The sequence below is a fragment of the Myxine glutinosa genome, chromosome 2 (assembly GCF_964187855.1).
Source record: "Myxine glutinosa chromosome 2, kmMyxGlut1.1, whole genome shotgun sequence".
Lineage (NCBI taxonomy): Eukaryota > Metazoa > Chordata > Myxini > Myxiniformes > Myxinidae > Myxine > Myxine glutinosa.
Genome location: NC_136262.1, coordinates 257,407,338 through 257,430,694, shown reverse-complemented (window position 1 = coordinate 257,430,694; position 23,357 = coordinate 257,407,338). Strand labels below are relative to the sequence as shown.

The window sequence follows — 23,357 nt, the reverse complement described above, 5'->3', positions numbered from 1 at the left end:
AGGAATGGTCAGTTCTAACCAAAAATTTCCGCCCGTACAAGTACGGGTGGAAATGGTTCATGGCAGCCAGCATAGCCAATAACTCTTTGCGAGTGACACAATAATTTCGCTCGGGCCTACTTAAGGCCCGACTATAGTAACCAATCACTCTCTCCACGCCCTCCTGTGTCTGAGACAAAACTGCGCCCAATCCTTCCTGGCTCGCATCCGTGTCCAGGGTAAATGCCCCGTTGCTAGTGGGGTAAGCTAGAAGGGGTGCGGATGTTAGACACCCCTTCAATTTTTGGAAGGCCTCGTGGCACTCCCGTGTCCAATTAAATCGCGTCCCCTTCTCCGTAAGCCGGTGGAGGGGACGGGCCAACTCCGCAAATTTCGCCACAAAGCGCCGGTAGTAGGAGCAGAGTCCCAAAAATCCCCGCACCTCTTTGATGGTACGTGGTGCGGGCCACTCCTCTACCGCTTTAATTTTGTCTGGGTCCGTTTTTACCCCCTCGCAACCGATGACGTGGCCTAAATAGGCCACCTCCTTGGCAAACAAGGTGCACTTACTCGGGTTCAGCTTCAACCCTGCCTGTCTGAGGCACCCGAACACCTGGTCCAAATTAGCTACTGCCTGGGGGAACGTTTTGGCATGTACCCGGACGTCATCCAGGTACACCAGGCATGATTGCCATGGCATGCCGCCTAGTACATGTTCCATCAATCTTTCAAAGGTGGCGGGGGCGTTACACAAACCAAACGGCATCACAGTAAACTGATACAGTCCCTTACCTGTGGAGAATGCCGTTTTCTCCTTCCCTGCCCTATCCATCTCCACCTGCCAATACCCACTCTTGAGGTCCAAAGTTGAGAACCAATTTGAGCCCGCAACGGCATCGAGGGTGTCATCAATCCTTGGCAGGGGATATGAGTCCTTGAGTGTCACGTTGTTTAGCTGGCGATAGTCCACGCAGAACCGCGTGGTCCCATCCTTCTTTTTGACCAGCACAACAGGTGACATCCAAGGACTTCCCGAGGGCTCGATCACGCCTGCGTCGAGCATTTTTTCAACCTGCTCGTCAGCTTCCGCCCTCTTGCTCCAAGGGAGCCGTCGGGCGGCCTGACGAATAGGCCGGGCCTCACCGGTGTGGATCTGATGTTTCACCAGGCCCGTACGTCCAATATCCTCGGTGGACAGGGAGAAGAGGTCCAAATGGGACCCAACCAGTTTGTGTAAGGCCTCCCTCTGGGTACCTCCCAACTCTACGCTACTACGATTTACCATCTCGCAAATGGGATCGGGCCAATTCCTACTTCTTATTGAAGGCTCCCCCCGGGGCCGGCTCGGCTGGACGTTCTCGCCCCTCACTGTCGCGACTTCCTCAACTGGCGTGCAGCCAGCTACCTTCGTGCCCCTTACTATAGTGCGTGGTTCTGTACTTATATTTATTACTCGGACGGCCACTACCGGTCCGTCCGTTTTTACAAGGGTGCGGCCCACGATTAAACCCGGTATGGACTGCGCTGCCACCGGTTCGACCAGGCCGCAGGACTCCTGCCATGTTGGGCGAGCTGCCCACCGGGCCGGCACTATCGCCTCGGCCCTTGGGGGAATGGTCACGGCCTCGGAAGCCTCCAGCTCCGCTCTCTCGGCCGTGCTCACTCCCCCTAACGGCAGCTCTTCTACTCCCACCTGCAGGATCCCCCGGCACAAGTCGATTTTACAACCGCTGGCAGTCAACAAATCCAACCCTATTAAACATGGGTCGCACACCTCCGCCACCCAAACATCTATCTCCCTCCTTACCGACCCTAACTTGAGGGTCACAGAACCACGCCCTATGATCGGGGCCGTTACCCCGGTAGCGAGTTGCAAACTATAATTTTGCAGGCGCTGGATCTTATCCCAGCCACCTGCGCTCGAATCAAGGACCACAGGGCTGATGATCGTGGCGCTAGCTCCTGTGTCCACTACGGCGTCTACCCCCACGCCGGCAATTTTGCATCTGAATGTCAGGCTACCGGTTCCAATCTGGCCACAATAAATGACCTGTCGCGTCAATGAGGGCTCTCCTCCATCCTCTTCTGCCGAACACCGCCCTACGTGCCCGACACCTTCTAGTTTCCCGGGGTCTGGCGGGGGGGTGTCTGGGGTCGGCTAACCCGCTCCCCCCTGGGCGGAGTTGACGACCTCAACCGCCGGGGATCATCCCGGCGCGTGGCTCGACAGTGCCGCGCCAGGTGACCCAGACGGTTGCAAGTATAGCACCTCACCTGATAAGGTGCTTGTCTCCGGAATTCCAAATCCCCCCCCCCCCCCCCCGTAGGTCCGAATTGGATTACCCGCTCGTGGTCCACCGCGGGCCACCTCCGGGGCCGCCTGCCATGGTCCAGGTCCCGCCAGGCGCTGGTCCACCAGCCTCCGGACCATGCCCGCCAGGTCAGGACTCACGTCGGGGGCGGGCCCCCTAAGGGGTCCGCCCTCCATCGGGGGTCCCACCTGGCGGACCGCCATTGCGTGACGCTCGCTCCCCCGGGCCAGGGGCCTCGCTGCTTCCCAACGGGCCGCAGCGTCAGCCGCCTGGCTCAGAGTCTGCGGGCGCCACATGGCGAGCTGTTGCCGGAGCTCAATATCCGGGAGGGCCTGGATAAAATGGTCCAGCGCCAGGCTTTCCCGGGAATCCGCTGACATGCTAGCATGTGCGATCCCCACTGCGCGGCGAATGTCGTGGGCAAGTTTTCGCTAACCAAGCCGTTTTCGCAGCGCGAGCTGAGCTTTAACAAGCTCGCTCTGCTGTTCAATGCCGAATCGATTAATTAGGGCGTCGCGGAGGGCTGGCAGGGTGAGAGCACCCGGTGGTAATGCCGTCAGCACCTCCGCCGCCGCGCCGCGCAATGCGGCCACCAGGTGTACTCCACCTTCGTCCTCACCCCAACCGTTGCCCTTACACAGACAGTCAAACTGCGCCAGGTACGCGCGTAGATCACTCTTGCCGTCATACGGCGCGAGTGGGACCTTGTGGGACCACCTCGTATGCGAGTCGTTGCCCGCCTGCCGGACCCCGTGCGTCGCCCCTTGCGGGGTCAGCGCGGGGCCGAACCGGCCGGGCCCCCACAGTACATTACCCCCAAGGGGCTCTCGTGCCTCCCCTGTCCCTCTAACAACTACCCCTGTTGGTGTCGATGCATGGGTCACACTTCCGCAACCCGCTACCCATTCCATACCACCACCACCTCGCTCACCCACACCTCGCACCTCTCCCATCACCTGACCCTCTTGCTCGCACCCTCGTTCCATACCCTCCGGACCAGCCATACACCTCACTCTTGGCCTCTCACGAACATCCGGGTCCATCTCGACCCCCAAGCTTATTAAATCACCTGGCGCATCATACGCACGACCATATTGGTCACCACTTACACCGGGTCCTCTTTCTCTTCGCTTCTCCTCCATCACCTGCGAATCCCTCATCCGGTTAATGAGCACATCATCACGATCCGAACACAGACTTTGGACCAATTCTTTTACTTCCTCCTTTATCTCTTTCTTATCCTCTCTCCGTCGCTTCTTAATTTCGCTCACCCCTTCTTCCACTTCTTCTAATTTCTGCTTCACCTCCTTCATCTCCTCGTGCGCCCCCTTAAGTTCTTCCTCTAACTCCACCTTATTTTTTTCTATGTGCTCCCGCACCTCCCGCTCTTTAACCTCCATCACCTCTACCACTTTGTTCATTTTCCTCGTCAGGTCCTCATGTACCGTCTGACACTCTTTTTTAATTACCCCTACGTCCTTTTTCATCTCCTTCTGTGTCGATTTTAAACCCTCTATTACCGCTGTGTTCTTCTTTACCTGACCCCCAACTCCTTTTGTCCCACTGTCAGTTGTTCTACTCCCAGCGTCAACTCCTCTATACCACCTTGCAATTTTACAGTCCCCTTTCTTACCTCCTTCTCCATGCGCTCCTTACAGTGCCTCACCTCCTCGCGCACTCCTCCGACCTCCTCACTCACACCTCTTCTGATCTCTTCTCCCATCACCTGCATCTCCTGCCCAGATGCCACCCTCATCTGCTCCATTTCCTCCCTGTGAGCATCCAATTTAGTTTCTACCCCCATTCTGACCCCCTCTATCTGCTGCCCCATTTGTTTAACTTCCCTTTCCGCCTGGTCCCTCATGTCCCTCAATTTGCCTTCCATACTGTTTTCTAACCCCTCTAACCCCTTTTGCATCCCTTCCATTTGATTCTCTTGAGCGGCCATTCTGTTTTCTACCCCCATTAACCCCTCCTGTATTTCCCCTAATCTATTGTCTAATCCCTCTATTCTACTCCCTAACCCTCCGATCTGGGCCCCCATCCTTTGTTCTAACCCCTCACCGGTACCCCTCGCTTCGTCCCTCATTACCCCCATTTGGCCCTCCAATCGCTCACCCTGAGCTTCTATACTGTTTTTCAAACCTCCAATTTGGTCTCCCATTTGTCCCATAAGGGCCCTCATTTGCAGGAAAAAAAGGTTTGAATCCACCAACGGCGCTGCTACGGTCGCGGTCGCCGTGGCCATCTGCGAGGCGCCATTTTGCGTGCCTGCCACCCTCACTGCTTCGCTCTCCTCATGTCCCTCAATTTGGTCCTGGATCGACCCTGCCTCACTCTCCTCTACCGGAACCCAGCCGTCTTGATCCGCCATAGCGCGACTTTCAAAATTCGGGTTTTTATTTTTGTAAAACAAAATCAAATTTCGCCGTTAATAATTTTGAGCGCGTGAAGCGCGCTTCGGGTCCGATCTCACTCCTCGACACCAATTGTTACAGACGCGGTTTTAGATGTTAGTTTACCGAGCGGTTTGGTATTACCGCGTCCGCACAGTTACTCCCCGATTAGAACCCTATCCCGCCCGATTCCACTCGAACGTTGGCCGAATCGCGCTACGCTAAATCAATGATGGAAAGGACACAACGGCTGGGTTAAATGACACGACACAAGGGGGTACAGTTCTCAAGACCTCCGGAGGAGGATATAATTGGTGATGCAGAAAAGGGGTAGATTACACGGTAAGAGGTAAAGCACAGAAAAGATGGGCACTTAAACACAGTCTTATCTATCCCCGACAGACCACAGACAAACGGGACAAGACTGACTTACACGGGGATTGATGGCAAGGAAGGACAGGCAGTCGATAGCACAAGGTGCACCTTGGCTCAGGGGCAGAATCAAACGCGGTCCGGTCCAGAGATGCGGGGAGGTATTTCAGCGCTCGGAGGTGGCGTCTTCTCTCTCCAAGCTGAGGGCGCATCTGACGTCACCTCCCTCCTCCTGCGCATGCTCAGCGGGGAGTGACACGCCCTCGGCTCGTTGGCTCCGCCCCAGATGGAATCGGTCCGCCGCTTCTATTGGGTGCGGGGGGTTACCGGGCTCCGCCCTTGACGAGGAGCTGACAGCGAGCCCCTGCGTGGTAACCCCGTCGGAGCACATGTTCAATGGCGGCTAACCAAGCCGGAGTGAGGGCGCACACTCCCCGCGCCGCCGCCGCTGTTGTTGTTCCATGAGGAAGAGATGCGGGGAGGTATTGGGAGGTCCTAAACTTACTAATGGTGCCATACAATCACATTCTGGTGCAACGAAGAGTCAGAATTAATGGAAACGAGTCCTTAACTGACATAGACTAAGAATAACTAGCAAGATGTCCTATCGTTGTCTACGTGAGATGCGGTGGACCTGGATGCGACATTTAATGGGGGAAATAGGGGAAAGTCGGGTCTACAGAGTGTTGTTTACAGAAAATGGGACTAGGGAATGGGGGATTTGGGATAGTTGGGAAGGATGAGGAAATAGGGGAATATTTACAAGCGGATATGGATGGATGTAAATCCCATATCCGCAACAATATGCTTGCTTGGATGTTTTAGCTACTTGGCCAGCACTCTACAAGAAACTTGGTAACTGAACACACCCCTGATGTTATTGAGGCCCGAACCTAGATCCACTGTAATCTATATACCCCATAGAGGAATAACCCTTCCTGCCACTCCTATAAGGAACGGGTGTATGAGTCCAATAAATTCGTCCTCGTCACACACCCAACCTGTCCACCAAGTTTCGTCCAAATCCTTCCATAACCTTTTGAGATATCCTGCTCCCAGACAAACAGAGATGGAAGCATAACCTCTATCGAGGTGGCAGGGGTAATAGTGGACAAATCTACACAATGGAAGGGTTTTTTACCCTGGGATCACAACAGCACCATGACTCAGAATGTTCAGATGAGTAGCCAACATTGCATGAATGGAATAGTGAAAAAAACATGTTTCCTTCACACAAATAGAGATCGCTCAGGATAACCAGTTAAGTACTTCAAGATAATCCTTGTGTCACTCAACAGTCACAGAATACAAACACGTATGCTTTGTTTGTTTCATCTCAAATGGATATTTTGTCGTGCGATAAAGCATAAAGCACAGACAAATTACAATGAGTGGATATGAAAGAAGGAGAAGATTGCAAATTGAATCAATTTTCCTCCTGAAGTGTCAATGACTCGGTTCACCGAAGACAATTGAAAGCACAAACAGCAGAAGCCACCCAGCTTTATCAGGCAAATAAATGTCACGACACAGGCATTTCAAAAGAAAAGAAGAATGGACACCTTGCTGCTAATGTAACCATAAAAAGATTGTACTGCCACCAATTAATTAACACAGCATCTGTCACTAGCAAAGAGACAAGGCCTTAAAATTGGGCAAATTATACACGAGATAATTCTGATTTACTCATGGCTACAGTGGGTGGTTGGTTACCTTTTAGACACGCTGAAATGGTGTGTTATTTGCGTGCTGTGAATAAAGCAGACAGCTTCAGCAGATTTGAATAAGAATTGTGTACAACACGAGGCAAGCAAAGCTCTTGTCTGTCCGCTGCTCGACAATTTGTTTTGGTGATTCTTACCTACACCCTTGTTTGTTGGAGACATCAATAATGACATCAAACTCAGCTCAAAGCAAAATGTTAACAAGAAAGAGCAATCAGAGATTGCAGACCCTCGCCAGGATGTGTTTGTGTCGTTTTGTCCTTTGGGTCCTCAGGATATTTTGTGTCTTTTGGGGTCATCCGAGTATTTAAGGGTCTTCAGAGTCTTTTGGGTCTTCGGGGTCCTTTGGGTCAAGGGTTTTCTGGTCTTTTGGGTCCTCTGGTCTTCAGTGTCTTTTAGGTCTTCAGGATCTTTAAGTGTCTTTTGGGTTCTCTGGATCTTTAAGGGTGTTAGTGTTCTAAAGGATCCTAAAGGTCTTAGGGTTTGAATATGCATTAGAAGCATTAAATTGTCTTAGGGTTATAAAGGGTCTGAAGGGACTTCGGTGTCTCAAAGGGTCTTTGCGTTCTAAAGGCACTGTGGGGTTTTAGGGGTCTTAAGTTTTAGTTTTTTAAAAAGATGTAAAATCAAACAATAAATTTGGCTTTATAGATGTAAAAATACACACAGTGAGAGGCAGACAAGTAGGTATGTACCTATGCTGCCTTCGTTTGCGTGCCCTTTCCCCATGGTAGTGTACATGTGGAAGTCCCATATCCATTGGCCTCTTCAGTTATTGGCCCTTTTCTCCCTCACAAGTCCATGTGGAATTTCCATCCTGTTTGGTTAATGTGGTACTCATCAGTAACATGTACTGTGTGCTGGAGGAAGGTTTTAATGTTGGGATAAAGATGTGGTTCAGTCTGGATGGGCAGGGTTGTTTTGTCCTGTGCCGAAATATCCTTGCAGGAATAAAATGTGAAAATAACAGAGTCTGCTGCGGTGTGTGGGGGAAGAAAAATTGCAAGAAAGTTGATCAACAGCAGTTCAGTGGGTTGGAGAAATGGCAGAAAAGTGATGGTTTCAATAAAAATCTAAAAAAAAAAAAATCTTCCCATCTCCAACTGGGATTGTGTGTGCGACTGAATCCGAGAACAGGCCCTTGGTGCAAGCATTTTTGCAAGATATGCGAATGTGTTTGGCTGTGGACTGCACAAGATCAAGAAACACCATGTTCCCACTTTGAACAATACAAAAAGAAAAGCGTGTGTGTTCAGGGGTTTTGAAAACCATAGTCTTGTGAGGAGATCGGAGGAAAATCGGAGTCATGACTTCTGGTCATCTTTACAATCTCAGAAACCAGACGATATAGTTTCTTGCGAGCAAAGATTACGAGAAACAGTTGATCTCATGTCAATATCATTGTAAATAAAGTACGGAACATAGAACCGTCCTTAAAACCAGAAGATTGTTGAACTTTTGATGAATATTTGAATTCTTGAAATATTGCATCATGCCCTTGGGTTCAAAGAAGCAAATGATGAAGTGACATTGGACTGTTTTGTTCCTTTACAAAGTATAGGCCTGTGGACATAGAAGGTAACTAGAACGACACTCGTTAGAGCGCATATCACCCCCCCCCCCCCCCCCCCACCGGGCTAAACAGTTTACAATTTATAGCCCACCGATAGGCCGGATCTGATTCTGTATCTTAACCAAAATCTGATCGGCTTGTTCTTGGCACAAACCAAATTCATCCACTAAGTTCCGTCTGAATCCGTTGACAACGTTTTGAAATATCGTGCTATATATCGTTTTTGGCTCTGTCTCTTAATGGTGAAAAATCACTTCAAAAATAAAAATCTAACATCTGAATCTTCACCAAATTCTAATCAATTTGGCCTTGTCACACACTCAACCTGTCCACCAAATTTCGTCCGAATCAATCCCTAACTATTTGCGATATCCTGCTTACAGACAAACAGACAAAGAGGGGTGAAAACGTAGCGTCCATCCACATTAGGTGGCGGACGTAAAAAGGCTACGCATTGGGAACAATGGTGGAACAGCTGGACAGAGCAAGCAATGGAATGAATGAACAGGAAAAAAGAAGATAGATGAGGGGTGAAAACAGAAATCTGCAATTAAGAGAATTGGGTAAAATATGGTTAATAGGGGTAGAGAATATCACGAGTTGGGATGGCGATGCTACACCGCATGCTTGAAGGCCTGGGAGAAAGATTACAACTAACCCGTCTCCAGATTCACAGATCAACAAACGGGAGAAAGGGGGAAAATATCAAGATGGGTGAAAAGGCTCCTTTGGGAGTATAACCGGGAGGGGGTTACTGGAAGAATTTTTTTTTTTTGTATACTGAATCGAGGCTCGTGGAAGAGCTAACATTTACTTCACAAACAAATCAACCAGACAAACAAAATATATAAAAAGAGGGAGCGGAAGACAAGATGGGGAGAGAAGGGGAAGCACACAAACACAACATTTGAGAGCAGGGAGAAGTGTGGGAGGGAGAGGGCTTGGGGAAGGAGGCGTGGGAAGGGGGGGGGGGGGAGGGTGGGAGAAGTATAAAACACAAGGACACCAAGGACTTCCAGGACAGAAGTTGGTATTTCAAAAAAGTGGATTTGGGGTGAAATTAGTGGGGGTAGAAAAGATCAAGGTTTTGGATGGGGGAAGATAAGAGATGGTGGTGAACAGCTGTTTTAAAGACCTGGAGGGTGGAGTGGGGTTGAAGAGAGTGAGGGAGTTTGTATTTTAACATCATTATTTTAATAATGAATTTTTAACATCATTAATGCATCCTGAAGGATGTTTAGGGGGATGGAGGTGGAGAGCTGAGGGCTGAGAAAGAGAATGGAGCTAGACCAGAAGAGAGTCAGTTAAATAAATAAATAAATCAGAGGCAACAAGTCTGTCTGTGATGCGTGTCTGAAAGGATCGAAACCTCGAGGAAGAACGGTGCCCAGCTGATGATCCATGCAGTCGGGAAACTGGTCAATTGCTTACGGGTTAAGGTTCTTGCTTTAGGTGGAGAAACTATGTTTGAGGTTTACAATTTAAATAAAGTTAAATATGGGATGTTGTGAAATTAACATCATTTACAGCTATCCTTTAAATTATTTATATTTAAGTTTAGGAACAACCGATACTGTACAATTAATTGTGTGTGTGTGTGTGTGTGTGTGTGTGTGTGTGTGTGTGTATAAAAGAGAGAGATAGAATAATTGTGAGGAACAGAAATGAAAAAACGAGATGTGTGTGTGTGTGTGTGTGTGAAACGGATGCCAATGATGTTGACAGCTTTCGGCAAATTGTTTATATTTTGATGAAGATCCAGATACGGATAATATAATTTTTTTAAGTGATTCTTCGCAATTGAGTGATATGGCCAATGATATATGACATGATATCTCAGGATGTTGTAGACGGATTATGACAAAACGTGCTGGATGGATGAGTTGGGTATCTGACAAGAGCAAACCGATTATATTTTGGTTAAGGTGCGGATGCAGATCCGGCCTTTCAGTGGGATACAACAAGGAAGCTTTTCAGCCTGGCGGAGGCCTGCATTCTACTGAGTGCCGTTCTAGTTTAATTATACATGTGGTGATCATTGGATGATCCTATGAAGCGAAAGGGTGAGACTTTGAGAAATTTTACAGGATTGAAGAACATGTTCCATTTATCAGACCAGCATGTCGCTAATGTCAGTTTTGCAGAGCGACGTATCTCATGTCATCGGGTACCATAGACACATTTAGAGTCATTTGCCCAAAATATTTTCCGGAACATCGGATGCGTCATTTGTCGACGCAGAACAAGACTGGGCCCAATACATTGCTTTGGAAACACTCCGACTTTCATTGAGAGAGGCAGAATGCAAATTCAGGGAGACTGTCTTGACCAATTGCTCAAGATTTAGATCCTCCAACCCCTACTGAGAGAGCAGCATCATGTGCAGCAATTAATCTGGAAAGTATTCTCTTACTGAAAGTGTAAATAAGCACCTCCAATGGTAATTTTATTCCAACATGGCAACTGGTGCTAATCAGAAGAACACAATCTCAGGACAATAAATATGAGAAGCTGCACACTGACAAGTTGAAACACACACCATGACATCAATAACATGAAGAACAGACTGTCCTCATGAAAAATGCTCTTTCCACGCTGTTGCTGGTGGTATATATGCCAAACCTTGGGATGGTAGCAGCAAAGGGTAGAAAAGAACGAACACAGCCACGGACGAATAGACGACGACGGAAGAGGCAGAAAATATTTTAATGGCACATTATTTATTTTAACGTCGCTGTCCTCCTCTTCTTTCTCATTTCCTTTCGCCACCTTTCATCCCGCAACCTCCCACTGTGCTCATTGTGGTTTCCCTATTCAAATAAGCCTCTCTAACCAGCGCAGCTGCTTCTTCATGAAAACAGGAAATGACACCAACGCTGGAATGACTCTCTCACTGCAAATAAATAAATAAATAAATGAAATAAAGCATGCATGACAGGAAGGAGGAATTATATTTGAAATGTCTTGTTGGCTTTATAAACATATTAAATCCATTTTCCTTGCTCTTACAGCAAGAGCTTTTCACTCAACGCAGAACAAAATGAAAATAAGGTTTACATTTCAGATTTTCATGATTCTTTTGCAGACCAGTTTTACAAGTCACAACTTCGGAGGAAGATATTAATAAACGTCTGATGATTTACCACTCTTACCTTTCAATAATAATGTCTCAGATCCAAAACCATGATCTTTTCTACCACTGTTAATGCCCCCCTACCACCAAAGCCCACCTCCTAACAAATTTCCAGTTTCTCCTTCCTGAGAGTTTGCGTCTGTATACATCTTGTCCACTCTATGCGTCTTCCCCTACCCCTCAATCCTCCACACACCCATTGTTTGTCCAAGTCTACCTCTATTTTGTCCTTAAACCCCGCTGTTGGTGTCCCTCCCGCCTTCCCGCCCCCTCTCTGTCTCTTTCTCTATTGTTGTTTTTGTTCTGTTGCGGCCAGATCCGTTCGGTGAACAACTTCTTCCATGAGCCTTGACCTTGTATATAACAAAAAACATACCTTCTTACCAAAGTATTTCTGTTTCGTACCCTACTGCATGTTTATCATGAAAATAATTGCTTCGTGAGCCACATTTGGACGCATGTTGGTTGGTGTTGCTGTCCGAGTACTGTATTTGTTTTTCCTGGTTTTATCACCAGAAGGTAAAATCACATGCTGTGTTAAGTTGCCAAAAACTGTCATAAGTTTTCTTGTCCTGGATGTTTTTTCCCTTGCAATAAATGATCTTTTATAGATACTGGAACAAACTAATAACTTGTGTTTGTAGTGTGCTTGCCTTAAGATTAATCATGTAAAGGGCAATCGACATACAAATGGTTGCATTTTCTACCTCGGCCTGTAACCTTCCTCCCCCTAGTCCTTCCGTGCACAGGTGTGTTTCAGATGCTCAAAGCAACAGTCACAAATGGCAATTTGCACAACATGGACTTACAGGTGCATTGTCGTAAAAGAGGAACACACCTTTAGTTAACATCCCTCAGTGTTGAGAATGAAGACAATTTTTACATGAGCCTGGCCTAATATTCCCCTGTGGTGAGGCCTATAGTCAATCTGAGATTCCCTTGGAATCCCAGAAAATTGAGGCCATGATCTTGCCTGCCTGTGTCTTTGGTGTGAAATTTATTTTGCGGAGGCGATCCCTTGTGCTTCCATCGCATGGATTCCATTTTGGTTTTAGGATCCTAGTGGTAAAGCTACACTTTATCACGAGTTACCGGACAAATTAAGTTGGCTAGATCTGTTTGAGCGGTTTGAAAAGTTTACAACGTTATGCCAGCCGTTGCTGTTGGTCGTGAGTGCTGAAGTTTTGAGTAACCAATCCTGCTGAGAACATGGATTTGTCCTAGTATTTATGGATGATAGTGAGAATGTGTTCCTGAGATATTCCAAGTTATGTGGATTATGTCATGACCTTAATTAACATGTTGACCCTCCATGATTAATGTGTCGACCAATGCAGCAGTTTGTGGGGCAATCACATCAGCATCATCAATCCTGACCTTGGGCAATTTCCAGGCACTCACTTCCTCGTTTAAGGTCAGCCACCCATTTCGCTCCTGTAGAATATGCACGTAGGCCATACACAGCGGAACATGCGTTTGTGGATTTCCTTGTACAATAAAATTTATGACATGTGAATTCCGTCAAAAGGAAAAAAAGAAAAGTAATAAACAACGGGTATCTACAAATTGGCAGTGAGATTCAATGACAGAAGCCCCTATTCATAATGCTGAATTGGAATCGCCAAGTGTACAGTGTGTCTGGCGTATCTGTATTGGGTGTGTGTGTGTGTGTGTGTGTGTGTGTGTGTGTGTGTGTGTGTGTGTGTTTGCCCTCATAGCCTTTCCATCATTTGATTTATTTAAAAGTACCATGTTGGCTTAGCGGTTATGGTGCTGGCTTGGGATCGGAGGATCCTGAGTTTGAATCCCGGTCGATCGCTGAATTAACCAGGGATCAGGGCGATCAGGCGACCAGGGATCGCCAGGGAGGTTGACTGAGCCTGTCATCCTTCCGAGGTCGGCAAATTGAGTACAAGCTTGCTAGAATGAACGTGCCGGTGTGTGCCCCGGTTTGGAATAGGTACACCGTATCCCTTCGTATCAAAATAGGCGACTAAAGTGTTGGCGTCAGGAAGGGCATTCAGCCATAAAAACATTCCCTCAAAAAGTGAAACATGATGATTGTCATATCGAGCAAGGCTAACCCCCGCTCTAGCAGGGAAAAATGGCCTTAAAAAGGGCTGTTGTTTGTTTTAGCTAAATGAACCCCACACTACTGCATGTAATAAATGAAAGCAATCGCACAAATAACATGCCCATCAGTATCTATCCTACCTGCTGAATCTTCTTGGGGTCTTTACGTGGGCTCTCCTTCAGAGGAATTTTTCCAAAAAGTTTCCAGCCCAGTGTACTGCTTCCTGATGTCCGCAAGTCTTTTCCTCGCAACGCCAACCAGTTCCTGAGGAAAAAAGGAAGCACTGCTATTCTATGCATGCAAAATGCACATACATATCTCACTCTCCCATTTAACATCATGTACCGATGTACTCGATGATTAAATCATACAATTTACATTCCACTCTACCTCTTCATTAGAACAATGACCAACGTTTAGTTGAGAAAATACAACCAAGTCATTCTGCACATTTTTACTGACGAAGGTTAAAATGAGAACTGTAAATATCACATTATTTATTAATTATTATTATACAAGTGAAAACTAAAAACTATAAACTTTTTTTGATGTGAATGTGTTGACAAATATGCATCCACCTGCATTCAATGCCAACCTATTGTTAAGCTTGATCTAAATTAAAGTTAACATGAAAATCAAAGATCACATGTGAGGGAGAGAGAGAGGGGGGGGGGGGGGGGGGGAGTGGAAGTGGGAGCAGGAGAGAGAGAGAGATATATATATATATATATATATATATAGGGAGTGGGAGAGCGAGAGAGAGAGAGAGAGAGAGAGAGAGAGAGAGAGAGAGAGAGGCAGCAAGAGCGAGAGAGAGAGGGGGGGAGTGGAAGTGGGAGAGGGAGTGGGGGTGAGAGAGGGAGTGGGAGAGAGAGAAGGAGTGGGAGAGAGAGAGGGAGTGGGAGAGAGAACGAGAGAGAGAGAGAGAAAGAGAGAGAGAGAGCGGTAGAGAAAGAAAGAGAGATGGAGCGGGAGTGGGAGCAGGAATGGGAGAGAGAGAGGGAGTGGGAAAGAGAGAAAGTGCAGGAGTGGGGAAGGGAGAGAGAGCGGGAGCGGGAGAGGCAGCGAGAGAGGGAGTGGGAAAGAGAGAAAGAGAGGGTGCAGGAGTGAGAGAGGGAGAGAAAGAGAGGGAGCGAGAGAGGGAGTGGGAAAGGGATGGAGCAGGAGTGGGAGAGAGGGAGTGGGAGAGAAAGAAAGAGAGATGGAGTGGGAGTGGGAGCAGGAGTGGGAGAGAGAGAGGGAGTAGGAAAGAGAGAAAGAGATGGAGCGGGAGTGGGAGTGGGAGTGGGGAGAAGGAGTGAGAGAGAAATAAAATAAAATAAAAACAAATGGCATTGATACAATTATTGACACCCAGACTTAATATTTGGTAGCACAGCCTTTGGACAAAATAACTGCAGTCAAGCGCTTCCTATAGCCATGAATGAGCTTCCTGCACCTCTCTACTGGCAGGTTGACCCACTCTTCATGTACAAACTGCTCCAATTCTCCCAGATTTGAAGGGTGCCTTCTCCCAACTGCTGTTTTCAGATCTCCCCACAGGTGTTCAATGGGATTTAGATCTGGACTCATTGCTGGCCACTTCAGAACAGTCCAGCATTTTGCTTTAAACCATTCCTGGGTGCTTTTTGAAGTGTATTTGGGGTCATTGTCCTGCTGCAAGACCCATGACCTTCGAACCATCGACGGAGACCCAGCTTTCTGACACTGGGTTGAACATTGCGCTCCAAAATGCCTTGGTGATCTCCTGATTTAATGATGCCGTGCACTCATTGAAGGCACCCAGTGCCAGAGGCAGCACAGCAACCCCAAAACATCACTGAAACTCCTCCATGTTTGATTGTAGGGAAGGTGTTCTTTTCTTTGAAGGCTTCATTTTGTTTTCTGTAAACATAGAGATGATGTGCTTTACCAAAATGCTCTAATTTGGTCTCATCTCTCCACAGGACATTCTCCCAGAAGGATTTTGGCTTGTTCAGGTGTGTTTTGGAAAACTCCAGTCAGTCTTTCTTATGTCTCTCTCAGCAGCAGAGTGGCCCTCCTGGGTATACTTTCATCGAGTTGACGATGGATGGTTCGAGTTGAAACTGTCGTACCTTGTGTCTGAAGGTCAGCTTGAATCTGTTTGGCAGTTGAGGTGCTTTCTCCACCATTCAAACAATTATTCGCTGCAATCTTTTATCAATATTTCTCTTGTGGCCACATCCTTAAATTTCCTGATAACATTGCGTATGGTGGACACAGGAACATAAAGTTCTCTGGAGATGGACTTGTAGCCTTGGGATTGTCCATGCTTGGCTACAATCTTGTGTCTGACCTCCTCAGATAATTCTCTGGTTTTCTTTCTTTTCTCCATGCTCATTGCGGTACACACAGTGACACATAACAGCAGAATGACTCCTTTTCTTTATTCAAACTGGTTGAATGAGTGATTTTTATATTGCAGGCACCTGCAACTCACCACAGGTGAGTTCATTTCCAAAGTAAAGGAGAATCACCTGCTTGAAATCTAATTATTTAAAACAACTTCGAAAAGGAGCCAATAATATTGTCCGGGCCATTTTAGGATTTCTGTGTGGAATAAGCTAAGATTTAGTAATTTTTTCTGCTTTTTTGTTTTGTTCCACTGCAAACCAAAGAAATATATATGTGGCTACCAAAAGATTTCTTAATTTCAACAATTTTATCGAAATGGTGCATTAATAGTGGACAAGCGTTACGCCTAGGTCCTCCGTCGGGGAAGTGATGTGAGTTGACAACGTGGAAGACACAGAAAACATGCTATGATATGATATTTCGCTCACAAGGTTCAGACATATATATGGTGGCGGCCATCTAGGATTTTGACATGGCGACCCAATTTTCAATAGCGTTCTTCCTTATGCCTAGATACACCCACATACCAGATTAGAAGTTGGTACTTCGCTTATTTTTCAAGATATTTCGCTCACAAGGTTCAGATATATATGGTGGCGGCCATCTTGTATTTTGATGTGGCGACCCAATTTTCAATAGGTTTCTTCCTTATGCCTAGATACACCCACACACCAGATTAGAAGTTGGTACTTCGCTTATTTTTCAAGATATTCCGCTCACAAGGTTCAGACATACATGGCGGCGACCATCTTGGATTTTGACGTGGCGACCCAATTTTCAATAGCGTTCTTCCTTATGCCGTGATACACCCACACACCAGATTAGAAGTTGGTACTTCGCTTATTTTTCAAGATATTCCGCTCACAAGGTTCAGACATACATGGCGGTGACCATCTTGGATTTTGACGTAGGTTGCACCCACACACCAAATTCGAATGCGGTCCTTCGCTTATGCACACACGCACGCATGTACGCACGCACGCACGGACGGGAAAACCATAGTCCCCCTTTCGCTCCGCGGTGCGACGGGGGACAAAAAAGTGCAAGGGTGCCAATATTTTTGGCCACGACTGTACACCATAGTCGCTCTGAGAAGAACAAAGCGGCTGAACGACTTTAGAAAAATCGTGTTGCATTAGCTGAAGAATCTTCTGACAAGAAGAATTTAAATGTCATCTTTGAAGAAACAGTGCATATAGAAAGTCTACACCCCCTTTCAAAATTGTCACCTTTTGTTACCTTATAGCCTAGAATTTAGTTGCATTAAATCAGACTTTTCCACATTGTAACCCACAACTTCCAAGTGAAAAACAAATTCCATACATTTCAGGAAATTCATTAAAAATACAAAACTAGATTATCTTGGTTGGATAAGTGTCCACCTCTCTTATAATAGCAATTGTAAATTAGCTCAGGTGTAACCAATCACCTTCAAAATCACACACCAAGTTAATTGGCATCTACCTGTGTTAAATTGTAGTGATTCTCATTATTTCTGAATAAAATCAGCTGTTCCTGTAGGTTTCCTCTGCTGGGTAGTGCATTTCACAGCAAAGACAACCATGCGCACCAAGGAGCTTTCAAAAGACCTCCAGGATAAAATTGCGGAAAGCACAGATCAGGGGATGGGAACAAAAATATTTCATCACGCCCTGCGAAACTGAAATCAGACAAAAGAACCATCGATCATGTTTTATGGCCAGAATGTGGCCCATCACAGAAAGTGACATCAATAAGAGACTGCATTTCGGATGAGAGCTACGAAATGAAGCCTACGTCTACATCTGGATCGATCGACCACAAATGCCAGGTACATTCCTCTGTGCAATTTGCGCTCAGATGATAGTTATGATCATGAGACGGAGCAATAAGAAACCCTGTGTTCATCACGGCCAGTGTGCCTTTTTAGTAGCTGCGCCATTAGAACGGGGAAAAAAACTTCCAAAATAACCGTGCAATATCAAATACCGATACCTTTAAATTGCATCTTAAAACTAGTCTTTTCATTGCTTACAACTACCCAGCTTAAAACTACATCAACATCACTATTGCACATGCGCAACTGAACACGTACGTGAAATTTCTGTGCTTTATAAATAAATTACTTTATTTTTCTCTTCAGGTAGAGTTGTACCTGCAACAGTTCCAAATGCCGATGAGGACTCCAAAGATTAGGATGACGTTTTGCATGCAGTTTTCATGAATGATGACAACAATTACATGAACTAGCATGACTCGGCGAGCTCCTCGCCCCTCACCACGCGTCGTTTCAGAGGGATAGGCATCTTTGACCATTTCGGTGTCTTTTGGGTCTTTATGGTGTTTTGGATCCTCTGGGCATTTAAGGGTATTTTGGGTCTTTGGGGTGTTTTTGGTCTTCGGTGTCTTCAGGGGCTTTTGGGTCTTAATGGTCTTTTGTTTCCTCTGGGTCTTCAAGAGTATTTGGGGTATTTTGGTTCTTTGTGGTATTTAAGGGTAGTTTGGGTCGAAATGGTCTTTGGGGTCTTCAGGGTGTTTTGGGTCGTTTTGGGTATTCGGGGTCTTTTGGGTCTTTTTGGGTCTTTGAGGTGTTTTGAGTCTTCGGGGTGTTTTGGGTCTTCAGGGGAATTTTAGGTCTTCAGGGTATTTTAGGTCTTCAGGGTCTTTGGGGTGTTTTGGGTCTTCGATGTCTTCAGGGGATTTTGGGTCTTAAGAGTTTTTTGGTTCCTCTGGGACTTTAAGGGTCTTTGGGTCTTTTTGGGTCTTCTGTGTTTTGGGTCTTTGGGGTGCTTTGGGTCTTCCGGTTATTTTGGGTCTTCGGGGCCATTTGAGTCTTCAGGGCCATTTGGGTCTTCGGGGTCTTTTTGAGCCTCTGGGCCTTCAAGGGTATTTTGGGTCTTTGGGGTCTTCAGGGTCTTCAAGGTATTTTGGGTCTTTAAGGGTATTTTGGGTATTTGTGGTCTTAAGGGTCTTGGGAGAATTAAAGGGTTGTCAAAGGCCTGAGGGGCCTCAGCAGTCAAAACGTAATTAAGAGGGTTAATTAAAAGGGTGTTAATTTTATTTGAAGAGGAAGACGTTTTCGTCGCATATAAACAAACATACATAACGACAATCATATACGTTTGCTCTATTATAATAAAGAAGATATCGATACGGACATCAAAGATCGACATCTGGTTTATTTGGATAATTCACTGAAGAAGACCAAAAGACCACTTCTTTTGCATCTTCAGATGCATATGGCTGCCAAAGCAGTTTCCTAGGCTATTGGGCATAATACTGGATGGGTCGCCACTCCGATACAGCAATTCATTGAATGACATGAATTCATTGAATGATAATAAACAAAATGATTTTTCTTCGTTGCATTTCTTTTTGTTATTTTCGTCAAGGGCCTTGCAGCACATGTCTCTGCTTGGTTCGGCCGTCCCCTGCAGTCTGTCTTCGGCTTAGCGGAACACTTTTCTTTTAGGGAAAAATGACTTCCTATCCGTTAAAATTTTCAACATAATAAATATCGAAATCATGAACAGTCTTTCTCTATTTCTCTATAGCTTTTATTTCTGCAGGTAATTCAGTGCTACAAGTGAGATTTCTGACCATTTTGAGCCCAAAGGGCCTTCTTATCCGAAAGTGTCGGGTCAGAAATGTTCTTACATTGCATTTTTGTTTCATACCATTAGAATAGAGCAGTTTGCAACCAAAAAAATTCTCGGCCGCAAATTTCTGATTATGAGCCTTCTTGGACACTTATAACAGTCCTTCTTATATGCAAATGCCAGTGATTTTCATTTCTTATATGTGTGTTTTGAATTCAGTATCTAATGTAGATGTCAGAAAATAATAATTAGCCTCGGGCGCAAATATTTCCAAAAAAGGGTTTTAAGGGTTTTTGTAAGGGCCCCTACCAAACGCTGGAAATGCGCAACTCAAGAAATGGGTTTTGTTGGATGTCAAGGTAAAGCAACACGATTAAGAGCATCAAACCTTTCGGGTGCGAGTTTATCATGAAACTCTGGCCAGCTCAACATGATAGGCAGTAGTGGACTGAGTGAACTGCCTTGCCTCAATCAAATGCATCAATCATACTGAACTCTTCTGACAATCCATGATCAACCCAAACTCTTGCCTTCGTTCCCTCATACACACCTTCCACAAACCTCGTTATTGCTTCCGGTATTCCCATCTATCCCAGCATTGCCCTCACCGCCTCTCTTTGGACAGAGTCGTAAGCCTTCTCCAGGTCCACAAACGGTCTAAATATTAACATCCCATCTGTAATCTCTCAACCCTTTCTAAACACCTGTTCTCTTCACCTATCTCCTGCTCCACCCATTTCCTTATCCTCCAATCCAGAATCCTCTCTCATATAACTTCATGACATGGCGTAGGAGCATGATGCTTCGGTATCTTCCCGAATCTTGTACGTCTCCCTTCTTCTTCTTCGTCCATATTGGAACAATTAAACTGGTCCGCCACTACTCCGGAATCCCACCCTCTCTCATACATATATTCAATAGCCTCTTCGTCCAACTGACTCCTTCTACCACAATTAGCATCCACACATGTAATTCACCAAAGCACGGCACCCTTGCTTCATCTTGTTTAACACGGCACCCTTCTTTACACCTCCTCCTCAATAATGTCAACTACCTCCACATTCCCCTCTGCATAGCTCAGTAGCTCCAGTTTGCTTTTTCTTTCTCCGTTGTTCAAAGTTCCTTTTAATAGCCTTCTCATTCCTTCATTACAACCTCCCTTTCCATCCCTATATTTCTATCTCCATCCTTGATCACCGTCACTTCCTTCAAGTCCTTACAACAACATGACAGTTCGTGTCAGAAATGTTTTCAAAACACCCCTTTACATTTCGATTGCCTGAAAAGAGTTCCTTGGGCAATCCGTTTGTGTAATGGATGATTCAAAGTCCTGCTGTGGCAAGAATGGGCCTACTTTTCCAATGCTCAAAAGGAACAGTTCACAATGTGTTGTGTGTACGTGTACCAACACAATGCACGCTTTTTCAGTAAAACATGTTTATGTTACCTCAGATCGAAAGAGTCGTAATAACCTTGCAATACCTTATTAGGAAAGCAGGAGTCACCGGTAATGCAAGAATAGCTGGTGAATCACTACCACCTACAAACATAGAGAACTGGCCTTGGCAAAGTCACAAGGTCAAACGTAACCTCAGCCTCAGCAATGACCGAGGTCATTTTCCAAAGGGTATTTTGTGGAAAGAAAAAATACAAAACTAATTATGTAAATTAAAGAAAATATAGATATGAACACAAGTCAAGCTAAATTGGTCCTTTCCACGGCCTGCTTATATTCTAATCTTCCAATTGTTTTGCTGGTTTTGGAAAATTAACTTTTTTCAAAACTTCTTGAAGGCAAACCATCACAACAGCACACGTTTAACGAAATGCAAAGTTATTTAATTTAGTTTATTAATTATTTTCATTCATATGTTATGCCGGAGGTGAAATTTCAGATGCTTTACCCCACCCGTAATTCGACAAGTAAATGATAGCACTGTGCTCACCATGATCAATATCATGCATCATTATCAGTGCGAGAACATACTTTGATGCATAATTGAAGTTGAAATGCAATGCACAAAATATCACAACCAGAGGAGAAAGACCAGAAGAGAAATACCAGAAATACCAGACCAATACCAAATACTCCAATACCAACATTCAATACCAAATACCAAAATTAATACCAAAATTCAATACCAAATACCAAAATTCATACCAAAATTCAATACCAAATAACAAAATTCATACCAAAAACCAAAATTCATACCAAAATTCAATACCAAATACCAAAATTCACACCAAAATTCAATACCAAATTCCAGAAAGAAATACCAGAGGAGAAAAATGCAGTGGACTATCACAACACTCTGTGTTTGCGCAAAAGATCAGGTCTCTTGACCGTTTCCTTTTTTCAGTAACATTTTTGCTGCATGTATAATCAAAATGTCATTTCAACAGGCACAAATTATTAGCACTTTAGAGTATGATTTCAACGTAGAGAAGGATTTTATTGAAGGAAGAAGGAACCATCGACCGTTTGTGGCGTGTGGAGGTAGCTTTGTAATAATTTGTGCCTGTTGAAATGACATTTTGATTATACATGCAGCAAAAATGTTACTGAAAAAAGGAAACGGTCAAGAGACGACGGCGGCAGGGATTTTCGAAGCTCCACACGGTCTCCACGTTTTTCGAAGTTAAGTCTGTTCACAATTGTATTTTGTCGAAACTGTATTTATCTTTCGGTGTGTGAAGTTATTGTGTGCAACTTTGGTTGTTTCTCAGTGTTTATCTTTCATAAATTGATCGTCTGTTTGCCGTGTCGCGAGCAAGGCCTTGTACAGTGTGCACTGTACAACCTTGAGGCTTTGTTTTTCTCTCAGTGGTCCGTCGTTTGTGATCCAATAACTTTCGTTCTCTGTATTCCCAGTCTTTTCACCCATAGCCTACTTCCTTGTGTAAATCTCAACTCAAAAAAAAAAAAACAAAAAAACAAACAAACAAACAACATTTCCTTCTCTGTTCTCATTCGTTTATTCATTCTTATTCGTTCGTTCGTTCTTCGACCACGTGTTTCTCCCCCATTTCCCCAGATAGTTTTCACTCATTAACCTTCAATGTTTACACTTTCCCCTCAAGTTATGTATTCCGTCATATTTTATAACACCTTTTTCTTCTTCTTCTTTAAAAGGCTGCTTTCGACTTGCTCACCAAATCAATTCATCCCAAAAAAAATATCCATCTCCTATAGTGCCTTTGTTCTACATTCCCTAAACTCTCCTGCACTCCATCCTCCATCCAGCGTCCTTAAACGTATTTTTAACTCGAAGGTCACAAGAAACTCATTTTGCAATAAATGTTCGTTTCCCATAAATCGTACACTTTCAAAAATCCAATCTCACCCCTCCCCTCCAAATCTTCCCCATAACCCCTCCCCTCCAAATCTTCCCCATCACCCCTCCCCTCCAAATCTTCCCCATCACCCATCCCTTTCAAATCTCCCCCCTTGCCCCCTCCCTCCTAAACTACCCCCTCACCCCTCCCCGCCAAGACGCCCCCTCGCCCCTCCCCTCCTAGACTCCTGCCTCACCCCTCCCCTCCAAATCTCCCCCATATCCCATCCCTTTCAAATCCCTCCCCTTGTCCCTTCCCTCCCAAACTCCCCCCTCACCCCTCCCCTTCAAATCTCCCCACCCTCATTGCTTCTCAATTTCCCCCCGCTCACTCCCCCTCCTCAAAGCGTCCTCCCCGCTTCTTCCCCCTTCAAACTCTCACCTCCATCTCCCCCAACCTTCTGCCTCGCTCTTCCCCCTCCTCAAATAACACCTCATTGTGGCTCACCCAATCACCATCAAACCTTTTGTCCGCCCCATCCTTCCCTTTCTCCGAGCTATTCTG

At 45.6% G+C, this 23,357-nt stretch overlaps 1 protein-coding gene across 2 annotated transcripts in view; it reads right to left on the bottom strand.

The window, feature by feature from the left end:
• Positions 1-23,357, bottom strand: part of LOC137420625 (TBC1 domain family member 12) — a 114,062-nt gene that overhangs the window by 40,992 nt on the left and 49,713 nt on the right. Inside the window, exon 3 of one of the 2 annotated variants that reach the window (XM_068105839.2) lies at positions 13,704-13,827. In XM_068105839.2, coding sequence (XP_067961940.2) covers positions 13,704-13,827 — 124 coding nt within the window. Of the gene's footprint in view, positions 1-12,866; positions 12,922-13,703; positions 13,828-23,357 lie in introns of those variants that run through there. The other variant, XM_068105841.2, reaches the window with a different exon arrangement.